At 33.2% G+C, this 23,466-nt stretch overlaps 3 protein-coding genes across 4 annotated transcripts; all 3 read right to left on the reverse strand.

The window, feature by feature from the left end:
• Positions 1–2,531: 2,531 nt before the first annotated feature.
• On the reverse strand, positions 2,532–5,046 carry LOC128166694 (transcription elongation factor A N-terminal and central domain-containing protein 2-like). Its single transcript, XM_052832010.1, has 4 exons — positions 4,909–5,046; positions 4,643–4,784; positions 3,465–3,652; positions 2,532–3,084 (listed from the first exon to the last, which is right to left on the reverse strand). The coding sequence occupies exons 1-4, from the start codon at positions 5,005–5,007 to the stop codon at positions 2,875–2,877; spliced, it is 639 nt and encodes a 212-aa protein (XP_052687970.1). The 5' UTR covers positions 5,008–5,046; the 3' UTR covers positions 2,532–2,874.
• Positions 5,047–6,108: 1,062 nt separating this feature from the next.
• On the reverse strand, positions 6,109–11,544 carry LOC128167953 (uncharacterized). Of its 2 annotated transcripts, none has more exons than XM_052833974.1 (3): positions 11,470–11,544; positions 7,985–8,679; positions 6,109–7,751 (listed from the first exon to the last, which is right to left on the reverse strand). In XM_052833974.1, exons 2-3 carry the CDS (start codon positions 8,655–8,657, stop codon positions 6,379–6,381), a joined length of 2,046 nt encoding a protein of 681 aa, XP_052689934.1. In that variant the 5' UTR covers positions 8,658–8,679; positions 11,470–11,544; the 3' UTR covers positions 6,109–6,378. The 2 variants fall into 2 exon arrangements, with proteins under 2 accessions (XP_052689934.1, XP_052689935.1); XM_052833975.1 differs by having other exon boundaries at positions 11,474–11,492.
• Positions 11,545–12,895: 1,351 nt separating this feature from the next.
• Positions 12,896–23,335, reverse strand: LOC128167127 (degenerin deg-1-like). Its single transcript, XM_052832676.1, has 13 exons — positions 23,203–23,335; positions 20,966–21,298; positions 19,233–19,594; positions 19,001–19,081; positions 18,794–18,885; positions 18,095–18,258; positions 17,486–17,575; positions 17,253–17,376; positions 16,400–16,478; positions 16,122–16,179; positions 14,580–14,680; positions 14,297–14,378; positions 12,896–13,686 (listed from the first exon to the last, which is right to left on the reverse strand). The coding sequence occupies exons 2-13, from the start codon at positions 21,284–21,286 to the stop codon at positions 13,489–13,491; spliced, it is 1,752 nt and encodes a 583-aa protein (XP_052688636.1). The 5' UTR covers positions 21,287–21,298; positions 23,203–23,335; the 3' UTR covers positions 12,896–13,488.
• Positions 23,336–23,466: the final 131 nt, after the last annotated feature.

The raw sequence follows: 23,466 nt of genomic DNA on the forward strand, positions 1-23,466 counted from the left end.
TCTGCCCCCCCCCCCCCCCCCCACACACACACACTTTGTAAAGCGATCAAAATAAATGAGAGCATATAGGTACATTTGTTTCATCAACTACTTACTTGTTATTGTATTTAAAAAAAATATATAATACACTGTAGTTATTGTATTTTATTTAAAAAATCCTTCATGTATAGATGTGAAGAAGAAAATTGTACCTCAATGTGCTCAATTCCTCAAATTAAAACATTCAAAAATTTAATTTGTTTTTCCATTATAATTAAATGACTGTTATTTACCTCGCGTACAAACCAGGATAATTTTCCGCTGTGATATTTTCTTAGGAATAGCGATAATTATTTTATCCCCATAACAGAAATGTGTCAAAACTATGGAAACTGTTTTAAAGATGTCGTTTTTATTTACTCGTGTCTGAAAAACTATCAAAATTGATGTAGATTTCACATTATTTATTGTATAATGAGAGGACCCCAGAGAGTAGGTATATACCGAATATCATTCTTTTATTTTTTTGTTCAAGTATTTAACATACTCTAATTCATATAGAATTTCTAATGTTCAACCAAAATTTCAGCGTCAATCGTAGAATTATAAGCAAGATACAGAGCTCACAGTTTCCCTAGGTTTGAGTCATATTTTGTTGACATGACTTTATTACATTCAGCTTAAGATTTTTAACTTGGTATTTCCTATTCACCATTAAAAATGGGAAAAAAGAATGGCCTAAGATTTTCAATTCACTCAAGACCAGTTCATTGGTATTTAAGGTTCAAAATCAGTTTATACAAATGTACACAAACACAGTCAAGGATCACATGTACAGTAGGAGTAATAATGACGAAAAAAGGTTAAGTTTACAATACAATAAGTTGTTAAAATTGGTTTCTGGAAGAACAGACTTTGAAAATTTTCTTAATAAATATTGACAAATTTTTTACTTTTTTAATCTTTAGTTTTTAAGATCTGTGTACAAACATAGAATTGTGAGCAAATCTCTGTATCTTAATTGCTTATAATTCGAAGCTTAACACTCAAATATGGTTAGTAAATAGAAATTGTAAACAATTAAACACAAGAAACATGCATGCACTATAACAAATAAAGAACACAATTTATTTTTTCGAAATGAATCATATATACACTGTAACACATGTATATATACCTACATATTTCCTTCAGCGATATCAAACTCTATTTAAACTGAATAAACTCGAGAAAATGCCGAGCATCGATCTCAACAAAACCTATTGCATTAATCTACCATTACGCAAAAGATAATGCCGAATTACCGATAGAATGAATTGTATTTCAGTACTTTTTTGATACATCAGATTTTGCTTAATTTGCGCAGGTAAAGAGTTAACTGTTTGATCTACCGAAGTCTCTGTTTGAATTGATACGTAAAAATCACGAAATACGAGAGTTCCCTGGTTAAAATACAAAGCATAAATAATGCATACGAAACGAAAATCAGTCCTAGCTAACACCAACGTCATGTGTGAAATCTGTCAACGCATTGAAATATTTAGCCTCAATTTACTTCACAAAATCGGCACCAATATATTTTGCATGTTTCAAAAATTTCCCTTCATACACGAACTGTTGCATAAACAAGCAAATTCATCATAGTCAGATCGACCCTTTTTCGTATAATGTCATGGCTGCTTTAAACAAAGAACCTCGTTTTAGAAGTATGGAATACGAGTCTTGGTAAAATGGGTATGCAAACCCGGGCCGTGGCAAATTAAAAGCCGGGGTAGATCGGCAATCGTCAATTCCAAATACGCATTATTTTGCGGCAATATTTACAGCGAATACAAATATAACTGGTCCATCAAATATCCTGAAATTTTAATGAGATTGGCAGATTAATAACTGCCAATCTTTTGTTTTGACCAGGCCAAGTCTTGCCTACCCATTTTACCGGATGCCGAACCGAACCGAAGCTGAAACACGCCTTTCCTTTATCATTATTTTCGTAATAACTCAAGACTTGAAACTGAATTAGACCTTAATTTTTGCAATTTATATTTTCCTTCCCATAAGGATAATTTATGCTAAACTACGTTGAATTTGCCTCGGTAGTTCTTGAATAGAAGATTTTTAAAAATGCACCCCCCTTTTTCTACAGTTTCAAGGTTTTCTCCGCTTTGAATACAGATCGTACTTTTATTTCTGCAATTTATATTCGCCATCCCATAAGGATGCTTTGTGCCAAATTTGGTTGAAATTGGATAAGCGGTTTTAGAGAAGAAGTTCAAAATGTAAAAAGTTTACAGACGGACGGACGGACGGACGGACGGACAGACGGACGGACAGACGGACGACGGACAAAATGTGATCAGAATAGCTCACTTGAGCTTTCAGCTCAGGTGAGCTAAAAAGGGTTTGGGGTGTCCCCCCCCCCCCCCCCCCCCCCCCATCATGAGCGCATTCCCATCGTTTCGTTTACTAAGCAAAACAAATGAAATAAATCTAATTGTTTTAAAAAATTTTAATATTTAATTTACTAGTAAATCAGATTTATTCACACATTCAATAGAAATTGACAGCAACTAAAACTGAATACTCTAGTACACTTTTTAAAAAAGACAAAAGTAAAAATCATTGAAATACAATGTCTAATTTGACAACAAATTAAGACCCAAATCATAAAATTTAGCAAAGGCTTAAAAAATAAAACAATGATGTAAAAGTTTTAGTATGTTTGTAAAATACACTTTTTTTGCATATCTTTAAAATGCTATAAAAAATTATATATAAAGAGATCAAGATACTAGTATTCACTGAGAAGAAAAGTTTTTTGTTTTGTACAATCTCTGTCAACTTCGAAAATTACAAAAAATTACAAAAAAAAAAAAATCTACAATTGCCAAGGGGTCAAGAAAGCCCCCCTGTAGGAGAGCATTGTTGTACGAGTTCTTGGACAGATAATGACGAATCCAACACTTGTGCCTTCACAGTTTGATCATTTTTCAATTTAAACCAAATGTTTCTCATAGTCCTCTTGTAGCGACTGCTTAAAAACCTGTTGTTGACATGAAATACTTCTCTTTCAATGATTTCTGGCAATCCCTTTTCAGACTGCAACTAAAATAAAAGCAAATTTTGTAAATCAGTTCATTTATTCTTTTTTTTTTCAAAACACAGATTCTGCAGGTCACAGATGGGGTTAGAATTAATTTTATTCCTTATTCTGAAAAAGGCTTATTTGTTATTCATTTTTTTTTAATGCAGGGATCAAAATTACGACAAGAAGTTTCTGTGTGACATTGGTCAGACAATGAAGAATTCTGCTTTCTGACAAACAGGGAAGGTTTTCTTCACTTTATAAGACTTACAAAATTTTTTTATCAATATAGTCAATCTCATCTACCTATTTCCATATTTACACTGAATAATTTTGACTTAAAGTTGTACGTATTAGTAACACTGATCAACAGATAAAAAATTCAGTGTGGTTTTATTACCTCTAATGCTTCTGAGATGAATTTCCGTCCAGCTTTCCTGGTTTTCTCCGTTTTAAGATCACACTGCACCTCTATCTGAGGCCTATCTCGGTGTTCAACAAAGTGAGTCTTCCATTTCACATACACTTGTCTGGCATGTTTGCGGATCTCATCATTTTCATGCTTCCTCAATTTATTAATAACATTTCCTGCCAAAGTTATGAGTTATGCATGTATAAAATCACACATCAATAACATTATTTGACATCAGAAAGCAAAGAAATGAATCTTTGGAAATATTTGAAAAATGTTTGTTCAAGCCAACACTAAATGTTTTTTTAAAGAAAATTAGCAACTTTATGCAAAATTTCAAACCTGGTGGAAAAAGGTTTACATAATGGTGTATTAATCAAAATCAAGGGTGAGGGTTGTTAAATCGGGATGTGGTAACATACTGCACCAATCTTGATTAAAATCAGATCCTCGATCCACTCCTTGTTTTTCTATTGTCGCTACATGAGGATCTGAAGAAACCCTGCTTGAGGTCATCTCCTGGTGAATTTTGATTAAGAATATTCATGAGTTATTTTAGCTTATCAGCGTAAGTGTTAGAAATGGTTACCATAATTTTGAGTTACAAACAAAAAATGGAGTCGTATGACGAAGCGATGGGACATGCTGAATCTTTCAGTATCAGCGAGCTAGAGATGGAGCATAAGTTGATATAAGAATCCAAAGATTGTATTGGCATAACTTTCCAAAAAATGTAACTGAGGAATGGAACCGACGATTTTATTGGTCAAAATAAAGTTCACCAGGAGGTGACCTCAAGTGTGGTTTCTACAGATCCTAATGCAGCAACAATAGAAAAACAAGGAGGGGATCGAGGATCTGATTTTAATCAAGATTGCTGGTACTGCGCTGGAATGTGACAAATTGCTTTTTTAAATTGTGGGCATTTGGTTCAAAATAAAAAATATTTTAAAAGTTCATATGTACATCTGTATTAATTAAACATACATGCATGTACGTGTACAGTAAAAGAGTTATCATTCTGGTTACAATAAAACCTGTTCCTTTCATTTTGATTCTTAATGCATTAAGGTCCTTCACAGAACAATATAATCAATTGGGCATGTAAGATTTGATTTTAATCGGATTGCTTTTATATAGTCTCAGTAGAGCTAAAACAATTTTACCTATTTTTGTTTCCAATAAGACTTTCCTTGAGGGTATCTTCTTCTCTAGTCCAGACAAGCACTCTATCATCTGTTCAACTGTTGTATTTGGCTCTTTCAAAATAGCCTTAGCTCTTTTAATATCTTCAACAACCACAACTCCCTTAAAGATAAACATGTTTAATTATGCACTATAAGCATGATAAAGTAGGGTACATGTATAGCTATACATAATGAGCATCAATAATCTATAATTCTACATACTTAAACTGACATACACCTCATACCTTTAAAGAATCAATTGTCGCTTGTTTTAACCCTTTATCTGTTTTTCCAGAGGATATTTCTATTACATCTCTCTTTTTTCTAACAACAAACTTGTCCATTGTTTATACCGGAAGTAAGCAATTCACACAAAAAAGTAAACCGTACGCAAACTGGATTTTGGTAAACGAAGTACGCAATTGTTACGCCGCCGTTCTTTCATAAATGATATTCTTACTGTAGAGTATTCTATACCTCCTGCAACAAGTTTCACTTATATAATTCATATACTTTAAGTTATGCTCTCTCTCTCTCTCTCTCTCTCTCTCTCTCTCTCTCTCTCTCTCTCTCTCATCAAACCGTATGCCAGGAAAAGTAAAATATCAAAATAGTTAAAAACAAAAAGCCAGTAAAACGTCAGGTATTCGGACTACAACACGTTTGCTTTCAGTATTATTTATCATACCTTCATTCCGACGACGATTAGGTGACCAATTATAGTCAAAATATTTAAAAGTATGCAAATGGTCAACATTTTTAACCTTTTGCAGCTTTGAAAACATTTATAGATGTCAGTGGGGCCTAATATTCTGTAAGAAACAATCTGACATCACCTTTTCTGTTTAGGCCTCGTTTTCAACGAATTCTAGTTGTCGACTTGTCCAGAAAGTAACAACTGTTATAGTCAGACGTGCATGGCTTATCTTCCATTATTCTTTAAAAAGTTTCTTACATGTATCTCCGCAATGTGAAGATTTCCATTACGTAATTCAACAATTATATTCCATGTTATATGACATTTTTCTTTTTGGATAAAAAGTTTCAATGGAAAATTTCATATTTACTATGACTTTAATCATAAGCACTCAATTGCATTTCATTGCATTCTTATACACGGAAAATCCAAAATTTATTCTAACATCAAACATATCTTAAGGGTGTATCTTGAACTTTTGGGCATAAACAGGTTAAAATGCATACAAATAACGGATAATCTTTTATGAAAAAATATCTAAAATTGGGGAACGTTTGGTACGCCATTAACTTCATTAGTTTCTAAAAATTCGTATAGAAGAAAGCGAACACACCTGTATTGCATCTCAGTTCTAATCTGTACTCTTCGTGCAATGAAGCTAAAAGTAAATCCGGTTTAAAATATTATTTTTTATTTATTAATAAACGGATACTATTATGTGCAATCCAATTTCAAGAGAAGAATAATCAACAAATTTGTTTTTAATATCAAATTATAATCACAAATTCTCATAGATATTACATCACCACAGCCAAGAATACACTGCTCTCAATTGCATTCAAAAAGAGCCTCAAAAAGGCTCATATACATTAAATAAACGACATAGTTACTGGTATGTACATAAAAGTAAAAAAAAATCGTTCAAGTTCTTAGGTGTATTATACATAAATATTTCTTTCCAAATCATTTTATGTTACCTATCTATATAATATTGAACTGAGCAACGCCACAGCATCTTTTAAGTTTTCAACACTCTCACTAAGACAGTTTTTGGCGTAGCTGAAATCAAGCTACATTGAACCCCTTTGCTCACACTATCGGTTAGGGCCCCTGTTCGTCTCCGTTTCAGCGCCCGTATTTGTGTTCTTTGTTTGACGATAATACTGTTCTGTCTTTTGATCAGATGTTTTAGTTTTGTTTGGTATTGAAGTTTCATTTTCAATTGCAGTTCTAGCATGGCTTGTTTCGATCTTTTCTTTTGTAACATTGTTCTATGCTTGGGTTTAGTAAACGTTTGCTTCACGATCACATCACTGACAGCTGTATCATCATTCGTATTTTGTCTAGTTCTTTTCTTCCCCTTTCGTTCATCATTTTCTGAAGTTCCATTTTCTTCATGTGTTGTCTCATTCGTATTTTGTTTAGTTCTTTTCTTCCCCTTTCGTTCATAATTTTCTGAAGGTCCATTTTCTTCATGTGTTGTTTCATTCTCGCTCCTTTCTCTAGTCCTTTTATCAGTGTCTCCGTCCGATTTATTTGGAGAATCCTCCGATTTCTTCTCTAAATGTTCTTCTTTCGTTTTCTTGCACTTCGACTTTCTTCCTTTCCGTGGCACCCTGTCGCTTTCTAACGTCTCTAGGAGGGGGAATTTGAAAAACTCCTTCATGAAAGACTTATACAGCGCAATGTCCGTCCTTTTTAATGCATCAGCTTTTCTTACAATGTTGTTTACATCTTCAATGAAGTTCTGGACGTGAACCTTTTCGGGAGCTATACCTTCCCACTTACACAAACAGTCGTGGGTTTTCAAGCCATCTTCTTTTTTCAATCGAAATGTTTCTATTACATGACCTATTCTGATATTTGAGTAATGGAACACCGCTGGGTCATGTTTAGCGTTACATTGCCGTTTAGTCTTTGCTTTAGTTCCGACATGGTTATCACTTGGTTTACAACAATTCTCTACTCGATCTGAAGAAACCATTGACATCTCACTTGTATCTTCATTTATCACTAGTAAATTTTCAGAAAATGTATCATTTTCAACTATGCCTTCACACATTGCAGTCTCTCTTTCTACAGGTTTCCTGATCCAAAATTGAAAGTTTGAATTCATAAATGTGTCAAGCTCTTGTAAACTCTTGTAAACTCTTTTGGACCTTGACTTTTGGCCCTGTAGTTTTTTAACCATTTCCATCATGTTCATTACACCTTGAAATACATTGTCTTCATCGATGAATTCAGGGTAATGCGCAAAATTTCCCAAATCGGATAGACTTGAATATATCAACTGTTTCAAATTTTCCCTTGCCTTCAATCGTTCATATGCCTCCATAACATATTTATTCTTAATCCGAGTTTTTATCAAAGAATCTGTCAATACTTGCTCTTCTGAAATTAAGATAAAAGGAAAATATCAAATATCATATGAACACTTTAATTTAATATCATAAAATGGCGCGTTTTACAGAAATATTCTGAAACATGCATATGTACAATGTAAAAATAAATTCAAGATCATTCTCGCTGTTAATCGGTCAAACAAACAAAAATAATTACAGTGTATTTTTATATTTAAAAGATGCTGATACATTACTAACATATTTTTTTTGCGGTAAACTTACCCTGGCCTTTCGTCTCCGCCACTAATGGAAATTTGAAAAATTCCTTCAAGAAAGAATTAAGCTGTGCAACATCTCTGTCTTTCAATTCATCTGCTTTTCGGACAACATTCTTCATGGATTTTGTAAAGTTAATCATATGGACTTTTTCAGGCGATAAGCCTGCCCATTTACACAAATATTCATGGGTTTTCAGGGCATCTCCTTTCTTCAGGCGAAATGTTTCCAAGACATAACTGTTTCTAATCCTTGAAGGAAAGTACTGGGAGGTATCATTAAAGCTGCAGTCGACACCAGCATTTTGTTCTCTGGCCTCTGAATCAACAGGAGTTATGGGTAATGTTGCCTCGATCTTTTTAACCGAATGTGGCGTTTCCACTGGCTCTTTAATCCAAAATTGAAAGCAAGAGTTCAACAGCGTGTCAAGTTCTCGTACAACTACATGGCCGTGGAACCTTTCACTTTGATTATTAAGTTTCTTAACCATATTCATTAGGTTCGATACGCCTTGTAATACATTGTCTTCGTTGATGAACGCAGAGTAGTGTTTTAAATTTCCAAATTCTGATAGGGTGGAAAAAATTAACTGTTTCAAGTTTCCGCTGGACTCCAGTCTTTCATATGCCTCCACAACATGTTTATTCTTGATTTGCGTTTTTATTAAGGATAACTTCATCTTTTTTTTTCTATTCCTGAAACTAGTAGAAATTTGGAGACATTAATTATCAAATGAATACTAATATTTATGAACAAGTTTTTGAAGTTATACTTTATAATCGTTATATACTTTCTATACATATTAAGATATAAAAGTATTTTAGCCGATTAAAGTGCGTATCATGGGTCAATATTTATGAAATTACTTTTGAAGCATTTAGTTTTAATTAATTAGAATGTTTTAGCTGCAGGACGGACTGTAGCTCTACGGGAAATTCGGGTTTACAAAACATGGCCCGTCAACCGGAATTTCAAGTGGAACTACAGTTCTGCAGCTAAGATTGCTTAAATGAAAGAATTTTTTGTATCTTTTAATATCTGGAGAGTCAAATGATATCAAACATTTACAGGGTATGTTCATAAATTAGCAGCGTAATCTGGTAATTCCAAAACTGAGTGTACACATCTTACTAGTATTAACCATCTCGAATTTTCTCGAAAAGCTGATAACACATATTACATAGCGTACGTAACAGCTTTGAATTCGCAGTGTCAAAGGCATTTAATTATTATTTATCTGGAAATATATGTATTCATTAAATGGTAGTGAAAACTAAACTAACACATCAGGGAATACCATGGAATACCAACAATTGACAACAGGCACGTAGCATCGTTTTTGAAGGTAGTGGGGGGGGGGGGCAGACTCATCCAAAAAATCTTGACAAGCAAAAAAAAAAGGGGGGGGGGGGGAATTTAGAATTCTCCTTTTAAAAGCTAATCCGGGGGGGGGGGGGGGGCGTAGTGTATATAACTTCAATATTTCATTCCTAATTTTCTTATTTTCATATCAATTTTTTACACACTCCCAAAAAAAGGGGGGGTCTCCATATTTTTTATATGTAAATTATAAAAAAAAATTAGTTGTTGCGCCCCCCCCCCCCCCCCCCCCCACCCCCCCCCCAATGCTACGTGCCTGGACAACAAAGCGGGTGATGCTACACATGTAAAACGCGGAACGGAAAGCGGAACGTTACGGATAATACATTGATATATCAAGGTTATCGCTTAAAAAGGGAAATAGAGTGGTCGGATACGATCCACTTTGTATTATTTGTGCCTATATAACGAATAAATTATATATAATGAACATTTCTTTGTTTTATTGATATCATTTTTATGATTTTTTTATCAACCACATTGAGTACAAAACAATGAAATGTAAACATAATATTCTAACTGATAAAATTTTAAGAGTAAGAAGCTGTAACTTTTGAATTATTTTAATTTCTTCTGTATTTCTGTTGGCTTATCTGTGTAGAACAGTTGGTTAGAGCGTATCATGTGATATTTACGAAACTGGCTGGGTATTTTACCTTTATGTTGAATACATGTTTGTATTTTGAATATGATGTACTGTCATCCACATTGAATTTTTAGTGTTCTGTACTATCTTAAATTAAAGAAACACATAAAAAATCATTGAGATCAAAACTACAACTGATGAACAACACCCAATATCATCTTCGCTGCATCATCTGTTTGATAACCTATGTCCCGCTATTAATTAATGAGTATCATTTAATCGAACACAGAATGATGTAATTGGATCAACTAAAGCTGTAGATCTAAAATGTCTTGTTATATCTTCATTCTTTCTTCTAATATCATCGTTCATTTTCTATACATTCTTCCGCTTTCCATGTGGAATAACAGAATCTGATAATACCAGTAGTATTTTAAGCATTGTACAGGTACTTTTGTTTACTTTTGTCCAAGTAATTGTATAATAGAACATGCCTGAAACTTTGCTTCTATATGATGCGAAAAGAGGGCTGTATACGTTGTTTTGGTTTGATTTTTCGATTATTTGGCAAGTGGTCAATGCTATTCTCTTTTGAAAAGTGGACAGGCATAGTCTTCATCTACTTCTCTTCGCAAGCCCTCATATTTTGATTTTGGAAAACGTGTAAATGTAGGAACCAAAGACGGTTTACTCTTCAACTCATGTTTCCACTCCAGTTTCCCTGATTTTTTTTCTATTTTTTAAACCACCTATAGCGAGCGATCCCATAATTTAAACCCGGAATGTAGAAGTTGAGAAAGTGATTTGACAGCGAGTAAGAGTTGATTTGTTTGTCATAGAGTGATGCATTAATGTTTAAAATGTAGTTACGAACATTTAGGGAAACCGGAGTCAAAACATAGGTCGAAGCGTAGACCGTCTTTGGTTCCTACATTTACACGTTTTCCAGGGCTTGCGAAGAAAAGTGGATGTAGGCTATGCCTGTCCACTTCTCAAAAGAAAATATGGTCAATGCAAGTTCATGTACTCTCAGTTTTGAGGAAATCATACATTTTCTGAATGAAGAAACTCATATCATTAATTTTTTTAAAAATTCTATGTAAAAAATAAAGATAAATATATCCTCTATTATATTGTCTATACCACATTACATCAGATTTTTCTATTCCGTTCCGTTTTCCGTTCCGCGTTTTAGCAAAACCCCAACAAAGCTGAGCACTGCATGCTGCGAGCAAACTATAGCCTATATAAAAATTTCAGTGCTGTTGCTATTAAGTTTATGCATTATGAAATAAAGAAAATATAATTAAAAAAGAGAAGGTTGTGTTCCTATCAAATCTAAACACTGGTCAATTGAACCTACTGAGGACATTAATTTTATAATAAATTTTGAAGTAATCAGAGGAAATTCGAACAATATGTTGTAGGATAGTTATCTATATTTATAGAGCGTTTTCACCAAAACAAGATTTCTATTCTTTAACTATATACCCTTGTGTTAAAATATTGCATAAATTAAACTCACCAACCGAATAAACAACTCGCCTTATTTCCTGCAAAATCTAGATCGTATCGTACATGTATTGAATTTTGGGTTGTGTAAAAGTAGTCCCAGAACAACATTGCCGACATCGTCCTAAATTTTACTATAAAATATCTTATTATATCAATCCGTTTCAAGTATTTCAATTTTTCGACTTTAAATGTTTCGAATTTTACAGTATTCATAATAAAATAACAAAAATACATAATAATGTACATTTTTTATATTTATTTTTTATATTTACTTTAGAAAAGAATTGATCATATCTGGATAATGTTATTCAAATGCACAGCACGCAGGGCCAGCTTTATTGAGATTCGTGATATTTATTCTTAAATATTTTATAAAGTTCAAATGTCAAGATTACAGAATAAACTTTTATTTTTTAAAGAAGTGAGTAAACCTTAGTAATTTTTTTCTTAAATTGTGAATATTTACAAGACATTCAGAATACATGTACAAAATATATATTTTTTATATGAAAATTAACAATTACACCCGGATCTCGGCCCCTTATATCTATAAATCACTTTATATGAATTCTGAATTTCTTTGCAATTAAAAAAAATACATACGTTTACATATGGACAACGTTTATATAGATAAATACATTTTTTATTAAAACAAATTTACTTTTGTAGATTTTTTTAGTTGGTAGGCAAGGTTTAATAATTAATAGATCTAGCAGTTTTAAAGGCCGGGGTAATCATTGCTGAATGAAACAATTTAATGCATCCAGTATTGTCATGTGGTAAATTTTGAATTTACCGGGTGGCAGTAAATACAAAACTTACAACATGGCATGTTAAATTCAAAATTTACAACACGACAGTGTTATCAAATTGCACGGGGTTAAACATTTGCAGAAATTTCTGTTTCAGATTTTCATAAAAAGTACCCCTTCTTTCGTTACGGAAACGTCCATTGTTTAAAGTACCAATCAGACCCAACCTATCACCAGGGTAAACCCTAACTACATGTAAACCCCTGGTTTACTTTTGGAGTTAAAACTTTACTTGGGTTTTACCCTGGGGAAAATTTCTTATTTATAGGGTTTGACATCTTGCAAAGCGGAGCGGATCAGAAACCCTTAACTTGGGAAGATGCGGTTTTGATGAAAGAGCTACATGTATCACACTCAAAACCAATAAATAAGTAAATATTACACACAAAAATAAAACGGGGATATGATTACAAATCTCCAATATTTGGGCGAAACACAGCGTGTTAATTTTAAAAAATTAGATTTGTAGATACATGTACATGTAATTCAAATGAAAAACATCGATAGAAATACGGGTGGGTTTTTTTTGTTGCTCTCCCTAAAGGTCACGTATATATTTTAAGATTTATAACATATGTTCATGTGCATATCATCAGTTTATAATATTACAAATCACAAAATATGTGACAAAATTCAACAGTTTATAAACTCAAGTTATGTATAAATGTCATACAATTTAAATGGTATTATATACAATGCATACAACATGATATTACAAGTATAAATACATGTAGATATCAGCAACGGAATCGAGAGTTATATGATAACCGATAACGAAATTATATATCACACAAGTACAAAAAATATGAAACACGAAACAGTTTTAAGAGGACGATTTGCTCGCCACAAAGTCTCATTAAAATGGAAAAACATGCATGTATTAACATGGAAACACGAATGTCATTGTTAACGAATCATGTGCGGATCCAGAAAATCTTCCTGCGGGGGGAGGGGGGGGGGGGGTCCGACGGTTATTTGAGTTTGCCAGGGGGTTCGATGCATAATTTTGGTAATTTTATAATGTAATTTAAAGAAATTTGAATTTTGCAGGGGAGCGGGGTCCGCCATCCTCCTACCACTCCCTTCTAGATCCGTGCATGATAATTATATGTATTTGAGCAATCTGATTTAAATATAGATCTCTATAATAGCGCAAATCGCAGTACTTTGAATAAAACTGTAGTCCAAACCGATTGATTTTATAGAGATACATGTAATCATGCTTTACTGTCTTTCATATCACTGACAGCCTTGAAACTGGTAACGACTGTTTTCCTCGATCTTCTCGCTGCAATTTTATGACGTAGGAAATTAATCAGTTCAATGATAAACTGCAGAACCTCCACGAAACTTAGAATAGAGGCACCCATGAAAAGACCCAGAGCACCCCCTACATCCGAGATCAGCTGGTATCCCTGTCGAAAAGGTATAAGAACAGATATGTGATGGTTATATTAAAATCAAAAGTGAAATAAATTATAGAGCAAAAGTATATTTTTTACTTTTGTAGGCATGGAAAAAACATGCATTTTGGACCGACAAACCAGTCAACAGCAAAACGTCATCAGATTGCATCAAAGCGTTAGACCGATCGAAAAATCATTATCTTGGTTTCAATATATTTAGAGAAATAGAACCATTTTAACAGGAGCTTGGACTTTGGGTAGTTGTGTCAAACAGCATTGTGACGTAGGCCTGTCTATTTAATTGTAGGCCACTCAGCCATGGCTCTTTGAAATCAACAAGATTTGTCTAGCTTTTGAGCTAAGGCTACGCAATCTGTGTATATTTCACTTGAAACCAGCGTCATTTTAACTTGTTTTGACGCAAGAAATAGATAGTTACATCCTACTGAAAGTCCAAGGACTTGTTAAAATGGTTCTATTTACAAATGTAAACTGAACTTCAAAGTGCGTTGCCGCATGTGTCCTTTACTTATTTTTAACCTATTAAAGTTAAAAATTACATTAAAAGCTGTAACGGACGTCAATTATATCTGAAAACGCCACCAAAAATTTCACTTACATCATACAATGGTTCCTCTGATATTTTCTCGAAATTCAAATCTTCGTAGTATATCACTGCTTTTAGAAAATTTTCCTCCAACCTAATTCAAATTGATATTGAATTATTTTTTTCCCCAAAAAGGACAAAAGATATCTTTTTATTTAATCTCTCTCTTCAATTTCAATGGTACAACTGAATTGTCATCTCTTTGTTATAATTGTTCCAAATATTTAAAAATCTGGAAAATATGTAACCTCTTTATAAAAAAAAAAAACACATGAAAGAAATAACTTTTTCTAACCATGCCAGGTCAGTTGGTGTTATCGGAGCACCGTTACACACAGTTTTGAAGTACGTTATATTCTTAGAGGTCCCGCACACTGCCGGTAATAGGTTTCCTTCCTGGGGAAAAAAAGTTTCTATGGATATTAACAAATAAAGGCTTGAAATGAGAATATTTTAGAGGGTATGGGGTTAAGTTTTATAGACCACCTGATAAAAGAAGTGACTATCACTAGTATTATCAGGCACGTAGCATCATTTTTGAAAGTGGGGGGGGGGGGGGGGGCGGGGGGGGGGGGCAGACTCACCCAAAAAAAATCTTGACAAGCAAAAAATAAAGAAAAAAAATGTTACTTTCCAAAATCTGAAAATCCTATTCCAGGGGGTGGGGGTGGCGGGTGGAGTGAGCAAGTAAACTTTTCAATTCAATTCCACTGTTTATTTCCTTATTTTCTATTCAATTTTTACATGGTCACAGAAAAGTGGGGGGGGGGGGGGGGCAACTCCATGTAAATTCAATATTTTGTATGTAAATTTAAGAAAACTCTTTGCTGCGCAAAAAAGTGGGGGGGGGGGGCAGAAAAGATGGTGGCAGACACTTTGGACAGAGTATAATTAATACTAGTATTTCCGTTTGTTGACTCTGTATCTATCTGTCTTAGAAATGAAATCATAATACAAACACTAGTTCTATATTGTATGCTAAAATTAGAACAGTAAAAACAAGCATTCAGAGAGTATGACACAGACGTACTGTGAGCAAGCTCACAAACGATTCTCTGCTAAGAAATACAAAATCTCAAGTATCGGTATTTCTCTATTGGAAAGTAATGGATGCACCATTTTCTTAAAGTGACCATGAATTTGCAAAAATGACTAAAGCTCATGATCAGGACATATATACAGGTCACGAGCAAATCTTTGTGTCAAATTTTAGCTTCTAATCATTTTCCATTACAAGAAATGGCTTGGACAGGAATTATGCAATTTTTAAACAATGACCTTGAACTTGCACAACTGAACCTGGGTCAAACTTAAGACACACCCTCTGGTCATAAGCAGTTATTGTGTGAAGTAGAAACGTCCAATGTTTCTCAATAAGAGGATATAGTTCTTTCCAATAACCTTGCTCAAATTACTTTGGGTCAAAGTCCTGGCACACCCTCATATCATAAGCAATCTTTGAGTTAAGCAAGAACTTTCAATGATTCTCCATAAGAAACATTTAGACCAGACACAATTTTTTCCCCTTTCCTTCCATTGACCTTGAGCTTGCAAAAATGACCTTGGATAAAAAACATGAAACACTCTAAGGTCATAAGCAATCTTTGCGTGAAATAAAAACTTAACTTCTCCATCATTTTATTGATTAATCTTTTTAAAAAATAGCCTCAAACTTGTTTTGAAGTTTCTCATTATAAAGCCACAGAGCAAGTTTCAAATTAATTTACCAAACTATTATGAGAAATTATCTAGAAGAAGGGACATACTGACTGATCGACAGCAGTACCCCTTGTTTTCAACAGTAGGAGACTAATAACCTTATTAATTATAGACTTACCAAATATATCTTATTTGGCCACTTTCTTCCAGATAAACTTGTTTTATATACGTTTTGGCTGTAAAAAAAAGAATTAGAGTTTTGACATTCTAAATTAAAAAAAGGGTTCATTCCAATTTTCGTTTTCTCCTTTTTGGGGGGTTTTATATTGTAAACCAACAAGAAAACCTTCACATGTACACATATTTTTATATTAAAAATGTGATATGAATACATTGCATGTAAGAATAGTGAAAAAAAACAATCTAAATATAGATCTGACAAATAAATATACAAACTTGCACGGACTTCGGCAATTGCAGGAAATACGATTTTGTTCAATGCTGTTGATAACAAAATCTTCGCAGGTTATAGTATCTGCAAAAAAAAAAAATAAAATACTGGCTATCTATGATTTAGGTTAGCTACTGTAAGAACAAGGAATAAGATTGTTTTAAATACTCAATTAATCAATATTCATTTTGTCATATTTAGTCAGATTTGTTGAACATTAGAGAATCAGAAATACACATGTAATCACTCGACATTTCTGTTACTATAAATAAACATATTCTATTACATCTAAACCCTAAACAGCTATTTAAAATGAAACTCTGAATCAGCAATAACCAAATTTTGATGTTTAAAATAGATCACGGGTTGATGCAGTTCATGCATTAATTATTTTCATGATAGAATGCATAGGCTTTAAAAAAAATTAGTACAGTATCATTTTTGTAGGATCAGTTAATATATCAACCGATTGAGCATAATTACAGGTTCCATGAAATATATTAAAAATTTTAATTTACATGTAATTCATTGCATTCATTATAAGGAAAATAATCAAATTTTACGGCTGAATTTTTTAGTGTTTCTTTACTGAATGTTAGTTTATAACGAAAATAAACCATATGCTAAAATTTAAGGAAGATCTGATGGTTAATCTGTTGGACAACCAAGCATCCTTAAAAATATGAAAAATATTTTCTGGTGTCGTTGATATGTGATATAACCTGCATTTCTATGGTCTTATCTTTCTTTTAATTTAACTTACATACAAAGAAGATATACAAATGCATCTTAAATGACATTGATACTTAGAGCCTGAGGATCTGAGAATCAGTTTAATTTACGATGTAATAAGCATACAGTCTTTATCCAGGCAGGATTTGTATTTCTTCATATCTGCGATGCCGAGATCCAGGCTTGTAGTGGAAGGCCTACAGTTGCACCTCTTAAGTATTTCTGTTTGTCGACAAAGTTTTAAGCAAGCCTGAATGAGAAAAAATGAGCGTTCGAATGGATATGCTCGTTATTACGCAAATCAATTTGTTTTATCGAAACTTTTAATTGTCGCCCATTGTGTGAAAGTTGATACGTACTGGTACAGTGTAGCCGATTCCAAACAGATTGAAAAATTCTTCGCCAGTATCACAAGAACCATATGGCTCAGAAGCTCGATGTATCGATTGCTAATTAAGACAATAGATGTACACATATAAATGAAATAATTGGGTCATTGTTATCTGATGGAAATTAAAAGGTCAATTTGTTTCAATTTTTGAAGAAAAAAAATAATCGTACATATGAGAATATTTGTATACTGGTATTACAATAAATATAAACACTTAATCTGACTAAATACGAAATCAGTTAAGAAAGAGGTCCATATTTTGTGATTCATACATTTTTAACAGTGTGTTATGTGTTTTGATGATAAAAAATGATGTATTGTCATAATGCACTTTGAAAAAAAATTCAAAGTGCGTTAAATTGTTCTAAATGCACTTTGAAAAAAAATTTCAAAGTGCGTTTATTTTGTCCCAAATTAAACGCACTTTGAAAATGTTTTTCAAAGTGCGTAATTTTTTTCAATGTGCGTTTCCACAATGCACATGAAAAAATAAAAGCAGTTTTAATGCACTGGTATAGTATCCATTGAAATATTACTTAGAGCAGAAGTATATAAGGGGACACTAGTATATATGTACCATTCTCATTCCAATTGAGGTTTCATAATTAGGATTAAGGGTGATACCCTCTTCTTCCGGAAAAGGTAGAGTTCCTCGCTGATGTATTACCAATCTAATTCCGGGGGCATCCATGTAGTTTTCTATATACTCTTTCGTCTCAATGTTTAAAACCAGTCGTAGACCTGTTGAAGTGAATCACAATAATTTTCAATAGTTATTCGTGAAAAATCAGGGGATTGGCCAATACCATTCGTATTCCTACAAAGTTGGTAACCTTTGTATTATTAGCTTGAATATGAAGCTTGTATAAGCGTATTTTTAGCAGAGCTTCCAATTTAATTCACCACATATCTTATACCTTTCTGAGACAACCGTTATGTCATGAATATACACTAATAAACCTAAAGGAAATTAAATTTTTTCAACGATCAAAATACAGAAGCAGAGAAAATCAGTTGAATTCGCGTTGACTCAATTTCGTGTGTATTCCGTTCGTGACCTTCTCCTACTTTACAATATCAACGAATCACCGCTTTAAAAACCAATATTCATAAATCCTCATAAATCATTCGTAAAAGCGAATCCTAAAAAATTTAGTCTCTGTGAACATGGTAGAAAACAAAAGAATTCATGAAATCGGTTCCAACGAATTTAGAGGATTTGGTGCACAGTGCTGAATAAACGTTGTCCTCATCGCTCTTATTTACATGTACTAACCCATATTAGGTCCTGATCGCCTTGATACATACGACTCGCCTTCAAATGTATAACAGTTGCCATATTCCAGAGACTGAAACAAGGTGAAATTTCTGCAAATAATAACTCTAAATCAGACGAGTATTAACGATTAGTAAGATTGCCCTATTTACACATTAGAATAAAAGTCATGATTTTTTTTATATGTAAAATTTTACTCTTGCTTACTCTTTATAGCAGAGATTTCCATTGAATGCACAGGATACCAGCATGTCCGATATAGAATGACCCACCTCTTCTCTTGTTAATCTAAAACAGTGCCAATGAAAATCAATGATATGCATGAATATCTATATTTATGAAACATTAAAAATTTTTATTATGACGTTTATTTATAGTACTAAGAAAATCAAATACTCGTACATTTGTAAGAATATGCATTATGAAAAGAAATCCTTACAAGTCATTATCTTGAAATTCCGTCTTGAATGTTTCAACTCTTGAGTTCCACTCATCTTGAACGCCAGTCATGTCAGGCAAAAATTCAAAGTAATACCAGTTACCATGAGCATCCGTCACCCATTGATAATTCGAAGCTGTTGTTCCTGATGAGAAGGAACTAGTTTGCGAAACAAATGACGTAGTGGTAGTCGCCATTGCGTTTCTTCTCTTTCTGATCCTGCGAATAACATCTCGTAAATCGAAAACTGGGTTCTTGCATCTGCCATTTTTTCTCCCCTTTCGATCGACTTTTAGCTGAAACGGCTTTGCATCGGATGGGGCATTAATATTTTGAGGATCCAAGCTTCTCTTACTCCTAGTCTGAGAAGAAAAAAGAATTTGTAAAAGTCTTGTTTTTGTTTCTTTGGTTTTTTTTTTTTTTTTAGGAAAGATGGGGTAATAATTGAGTTTCTAATTAATTAATTAATTACGACACAAAGGCCAGTAAGTTTCGGACCAATACTTACTGCATAAATTAACTTTCTTATGGGGCACGGTTTTTGATATTTCAAAAAATCTTCTTTTTATTCAACCTTTGATGTTTCAAAAATACTTCTCTGTTTAGATTTTTTACGTAATAAACATAATCTACATAACGTTAAGAGTTTGGCCATTTTTGGAGGGGGCGTTTTGATAGAGATAATTGTTCCCTGTTTGACATTTGTTCAGGTAAAAACATTGAGAAAAATCTCTCGTTTTTAAAACACATGTAATTAAATTTGGATGCAGTACATCTTTGCTGATTTTCATATCAGCTACTTAAACAGTAAAATGCTTTCTTTGGTGATTCATGCGGGATATGAAGGTGGTGACATTGCTAATGCGGGTTATGTAAAAAAAAAGTTACAATCGTCGCTACCTTCATATCCCGCATAAATCACCAAAAAAACGTTCTATTGTTTATATTTACACCTTTCTTTCAACAAATTAAAAAGTAAGAAAATTAACTAAACTATTGGTAATGTAGTACGTTAGATAAAAGAAAGGGCCCAATTGTCTTGTATGAGAATTTGAGTCTGGCATCGTCATGATTATTTCATGCAGTCCGTTACTTTCTTTATGTTGCTGATTATTTTAACCAATCAATAAACGAGGCGTGAAGATTTCAGTCCTGTTATGAATGAACTATGAATGAATTACAATTAATTTCCGTAAGAAATAGAGTGAATCATACTTGGTGGATGTAAATATGTATCATTGCTGCCAACAGTAATTGCGACCAAAAACAACTAAGATAACCAAGAACCAAACAAACAAACCATCATAGTCTGCATGGTTTTAAACAGATTCTACAAGCTACACTTAGAGCCATTTTAACAAGAGCTTGGACTTTGGGTAGTTGTGTCAAACAGCAGTGTGACGTAGGCATGTCTATTTCATTGTCAGCCACTCAGCCACGGCTCTCTGAAATCAACAAGATTTGTCTGGCTTTTGAGCTAAGACTAAGTCTACGCAATCGGTGTATATTTCGCTTGAAACTGCGTCATTTTTACCTTGTTTTGGCGCAAGAATTATATAGCTACGTCTTACCGAAAGTCCAAGGTCTTGTTAAAAATGGTTCTCTTTGGTCTTGTCGATGGATATGTTTTAAATAATCTTTTGGTCCTACATGAAGTATACACATGACCACTGCAGATCGGATTAACTCCGTCAAAGGAAATAAGTTAATGCATGTAATATGAAAATGCTTACTTGCAGTGCCTTCTGAGTTTCATTTGTTGTAAGAGACAGTTTGGTAGTCTTTATAGGGTTCATGTTGCAAAACGAAACAGCCGGAAACGTCAGACTGGAGAATTCAAGTTCCATTGAGGTTTTGACGGGGTAGGAGGTGTATGATATATAGAGACGGCTTAGTTGGTAGAAGGCGCCACCGGTGGCTCCAAGGAAAACAAGCAACCACAGTGCCCTCTGGTACCAGTGCGTGGAGGTCACCCATCTTGAAACGCCGTGGATGGACGAAGACTCTGCCATAGCCGTCAACACCTCCTTCACTGAGGGATCAGCCGCCGTCATAGTTAAACTGTTCTACATAAAAAAAAATTGTGGTGAATATCGTATTTTGTATTGAATCCCTCATACTTTGAACGTTATACATGTAATATGATATATCATGTACTTTACTAATACCTATACTTATGATATCTTGACACTACGTCACAAGATGGCGATTTACATGTTGTTTAATTGTTAGTATCGGTATACTTGATCTAATAGCATCATAGCTAAGTGGTTAAAATATCGGACTTACGAACCTCAGGTTATGAATACGAATTTGCCTAAGGCTTTGTTCATATTTACTGAATAATTTTTTTTTAAAATGTTATACAATTTATTCCTCAAGGGAAATATGAATTTTCTGGGAGGGGGATAAATCTTCATACCTCCCTTACCATCATGCAATAAATTGTTTATTATGCCGAAAGACAGGTGATGATATAGAATGCATCGGGTTCTGGAACCATTTTAACAAGACCTTGGACTTTCAGGAGCATGTAACTATCTTTTTCTTGCGTCAAAACAACTTAAAAATGACGCTGTTTTCAAGTGGAAATATACACAGATTGCGTAGTCTTAGCTCTAAAGCCAGATAAATCTTGTTGATTTCAAAAAGTCATGGCTGAAAGGCCAGCAATGAAATAGACAGGTCTACGTCACATTGCTGTTTGACAAAACTATTAAAAGTCCAAACTTCTGTTAAAATGGCTCTAATTCTGGGGGGGGGGGGGGTGGAGGGGGTTAACTCTTGTAAAGCAAAGACGTCATGAATGTTTACATGTTTCCTTCTTTGTTAGTTTCTCATTTTTTTTTCAATAATTGGAATTAATTAGTTTTCTGTTGTATTATAAAAAGGGTTAGAAATTTTAAAACCCGATAAAATTTTAGAATTAATCATTTGACTACATTGTATGATCATCCTTGGAATTTTTCATACGTATGGAGAGAAAATTCAAGTGGCTTCCGATAGGGTTAGATTATGAGGGAAATATGACGATGTTTCAGAATACTGACATGTATTTTATTAAATCAAATTAAAATGCGCGTGTTGATACTTCGTAAGTCTTATCCAAGTTATTCGCTGATTTTTTTTCATTTTTTTTTTATTAGAAAACTAGATCATAAATGTGTCGAAAAAGACTCAAAAGTCGTGAAAATCAGAATTGAAAGCGCTCTTTACATAGTCTGAGTAATCGTGGTTTTGTAAGTAATAGTGAGAGCAATAATTTTAAGTCAGTTTTGAAATTGTGGAAAACTTTTTTTTTCTCACAATTACATAAAAAAGAAAGCGCTTAAATGTGTAGAGATAATCAACAAGTTTATAAACACAATGCATTTATTATGGTTTATGGATATATATAAGCTACTAAAGATTCGAACCAGTATTTTTCTTCTTCTCGCTATATCAAAGCTTTAAAGCTTTGAGTACCAATGAAAAACATACTTTACCAGAATATACAACTATCCTGATACACATTGATTTAATTAACCTTATATGTATCGGTCTTTTTTTCTGGGTATAACGATTATCATCTTGTTCTATGCATAAACAGTTCCAGTCTACCATTAACGATAAAAAAAATTATGACTTCAGTTGACCATTATTCATGCATTTGCTTCTATCAGTTTTTTTTTTTTAAATGATTAACTACGATGCTCTCCTAATTAAGATTCAGTCGAGTTTTTTTTTAATTATTCATATATTCATTGATACATTTATGTATTCTACAGTTATGACTTTAATGCATATATATAATTATGCTATTTTAAAATATGGAAATTTAAATATGGCCAATATTTCATGCAAAGTTTCATTTATTGTAATCCGCTCATTAACAGCTATCCTTGCAAACATTTTAATTAGCACCTAAACATTAAATATCAATTTTAGTGAAAAAAATGGCAATAACAAATAAATAAAAAAAAATACTTACCTATAATATTATTATATCCTTGACTTTTTTCGGATTATTTCATAACCGACTTCCTTATCCGCACGCCTATTACGATTAAATTGTTTTAAACCGCTGACAGCATTTGTCAACCAGTTTTAGTAACGCCATTGCTAAATAACCAAAGACATTGCGTGCATTGGTTCCCGATATCAATGAAAATGAAAATGATGAAAGGAGTAATGAAAAAGTAAATGTATATACAACTTATAAAACATGCGACTATTTTTCTTTTTTAACCAAAAA

The sequence above is a fragment of the Crassostrea angulata genome, chromosome 10 (assembly GCF_025612915.1).
Source record: "Crassostrea angulata isolate pt1a10 chromosome 10, ASM2561291v2, whole genome shotgun sequence".
Lineage (NCBI taxonomy): Eukaryota > Metazoa > Mollusca > Bivalvia > Ostreida > Ostreidae > Magallana > Magallana angulata.